At 56.6% G+C, this 2779-nt stretch overlaps 1 protein-coding gene across 5 annotated transcripts in view; it reads right to left on the bottom strand.

Annotated features, from left to right (window-relative positions):
• Lhx9 (LIM homeobox 9) overlaps positions 1-2779 on the bottom strand; it is a 19450-nt gene that overhangs the window by 13996 nt on the left and 2675 nt on the right. For 3 of the 5 annotated variants that reach the window (XM_010635403.1, XM_010635398.1, XM_010635399.1), the window contains exon 1: positions 38-645. In XM_010635403.1, coding sequence (XP_010633705.1) covers positions 38-211 — 174 coding nt within the window. In that variant the 5' untranslated portion in view covers positions 212-645. Of the gene's footprint in view, positions 1-37; positions 646-2779 lie in introns of those variants that run through there. The other 2 variants (XM_010635404.1, XM_010635401.1) reach the window with 1 other exon arrangement.

Raw genomic sequence — 2779 nt, 5'->3', positions numbered from 1 at the left:
GCCGAGCGGCGGGCTGCCGCGGAGGGCCCGTCCTTACCGCGTCACGGCCGTTGAGCTGCGCGCCTTTGGCCAGACGGGCCTCGCTCTTGGATCTGCGCTCCATCTCTTCCATGATGCCTTGGATGTGGCCTCCGGAGATCCCGTGGAAGAGCATGGCTGGGGGGCGGAAAGGACACGAGCTGTCTTCTGCTCGGCACGCCACTATTTCCATAAACACGCGCCCGGAGCTCTCAGCTCATCCGAGGGAAGGAGCCGCGGGACCGCGGAGGGCTGCGCGGCGGAGGAGCGCAGAGACGCGCGGGGACAGCGCGAGAGGAAGAAAGCAAGAAGAAAGGCAGACAGAGTGGAAATGGGTCTATTTGGGGAGGAAAAGGCAAGGGGGAGGTGGCGGTAAAGCTCTAGCGGCTCCCTGAAGGAGGTGTGCAGAAAACAAACAAACACGGGAGGAGGGGAAAGGGGCCCGAGGAGGCGAATCTTTTCTGCTGTGAGAGATCAGATCGAGTTACTAATGGGAAACAACTGCGGGGAGGGGGAGAAAACAAAAAATTGAGTGAAGAAAGAATATAGTTTAGCACACAAAGAAAGAAAACGAAGTGCTATTTTCAGCGGTTCCTGGCTGCTCAAGTTCGCAGTGCCTGTAGGTTGGGTTGGGGACTGCTCCTGCCGGAGCGGCGTCCAATTTGTTAAGAGACTAAAGCCAGCCCATTTTTGATAATTTAGTAGGAGGAGTTCTCTCCCTGGAGCTGCCACGGATTTTTATTCAGACAACAAAGACCTGTCATACTCCTCTCAACCCCCTGGTGATGGGCAAGCGGGGACAAACATTACAAAGGGGTGGGGGGACGGAGGGGAGAGGCAGTAGGAGGGGGCTTTGCCTCCTCACAATACACTCGTGTGCGCGCTCGAAAGGCGCGCGCGAGCACGCGCACGCGCGCACACACACCCACACACACACACACCCACATATCCTTCCAAGAGTTCTCAGCAGTCACGCTTTAAAGGGGAAAAGGAGTCTTTGTTTTAAACAGAGGAAAGGAGCCCTTACTGTCTGTGCCCTGACGCAGGAGGCAGAGGGCCGGTCTATTTGATCCCGATTCAAGATCAAACCCTGGCTCAGAGCACACAGAGTATCAACTCCAAACTTGGTTTACTCCTGGTGGACTTTTTCCATCCCCAGCCTACGAGATCATCACCCAAAATATCTAATGATTGGGCAGAAATTCAAGCAGTTCTCTGAAGCGGAGAATTGAACGCTCATTCCTGTCCTCCCCGTGCCCTCTTCCCCAACTCACTTTTGAAAAGCAGCTGTCGGCTCAGTTCATCTCTTGCCTCACCTCACCGAAGGCCTGCAACCCTCACAGACTCCGGAGTGTGCCAAAAAAGATTCTCTTGTGTGAAAACTTCGATTATAGGGGACAGAACGTGGACTTGTAGACGTGATTATGTCACTGAACCCTGCCCCCATTCAAGTTTATTCTCTTACACATTCAAGTCTGAAGAAAGCTGCTGCAGATTCTAGCCTTACGTGTGCAACGCGTCCAGGTGGGGAGCGAGCTCCGACGAACTTGGCACCTGCCCTGTCGGTCCAGGCTCTGGCCCCCCGGCAGGCTGTCCCCACTACCCTCACAGGACAGGGGACTTGTAACCCTGGGCGTCCTGCAGGCTGCGGGGGTGGGTGTGTGTGTGTGTGAAGGGCTCCTCATTGTGGAGGAGAGGAAGGTGAGAACTGACGAGCGAATGGCAGAGCCGGTCCCCACAAGAGGCGAGACTGTTCTGCAGCCCTCCCGTCCTCCTGGCCGCAGCCCCTCCCCGGCCCCGTTAAAAAGTATCCACAATACTCGGAGGTTGTGGACTCATAGAATCAGCCAGAGGCCCGGGAGGGGCCCAATCCAGAGGCAAAGACAGGAACCAAGCCCGCTCCACAGAGGGGGGAGGGAGGGAGGGAGAGAGAGAGAGAGAGAGAGAGCGCGCTCTGCTCCTTCCTTCCCTCCACTGCCAGCCGACTCGCCCAGAATCGCCGCGGGCTTCCGTCCCGACGTCCTGGAAACTTGGAGGAGCCTCCCAGCCGCAGACCCGCTTCCCTCCGCCCGGGGGAGCCCCAGGCAGAGCTGTAAATCTAAAGAGATGAAAGGAGAGACCGAGCCAGGCAAAGAAAGAGGGAGGGGGAATGAAAGGAGGAGAAGGGAAGGAAAAAGGAAGAGTAAGAGAGTTAAGGGGAAGGAAGGCAGGCCGGCGGGGTGGAGAGCAGAGAGGGAGGAAGGGAGGAAAAGCCACCCGCGGTGTAGCAGCTTGACTTCCTGTCCCAGAGCATCTCCGTCTAACGCGGCTGGAGTTGCGTCTTCTATGAAATCCAAGACTCTACTGCTTCTTCCCCCGCCTTTTTTTCCCCCCTTCCTCGGGGTCAGAAATAATGTTATTTGCAGACTGGCCGCTCGTAAGGTCCTCTGAGTGCCAGAATACAGCTCATAAAACACAATTTCACACAAAAATGAAGCCAATCAAGTGAACTAAGCTGGCGACCCCCCCCTCCACACACACTTTGGCAGCCCTACCTGACAGCAGGGCGGCTATTTACTGTAAGTAATGTAATTAGCCCCTTTGGATGGGAATCAATGAGCTTTTCAAACCCACGTGCACACAGGAAGGGCCCCAAGGCGGGGCTGAGGGCCTGGCCCTTTCAGAGACAGCAGGTCCTCTCACAAAGGGGCAGATTGCCCGAACAAGCTCCGAAGTTCACTCACTCACTGCCCAGGCGGGGGAGGAAGAAGCGGGGGGGGGG

This window comes from Fukomys damarensis, unplaced genomic scaffold, assembly GCF_012274545.1.
Source record: "Fukomys damarensis isolate Sample0158 unplaced genomic scaffold, DMR_v1.0_HiC HiC_scaffold_11, whole genome shotgun sequence".
Taxonomy (NCBI): Eukaryota; Metazoa; Chordata; class Mammalia; order Rodentia; family Bathyergidae; genus Fukomys; species Fukomys damarensis.
This window is presented reverse-complemented; position numbering and strand designations above follow the sequence as displayed.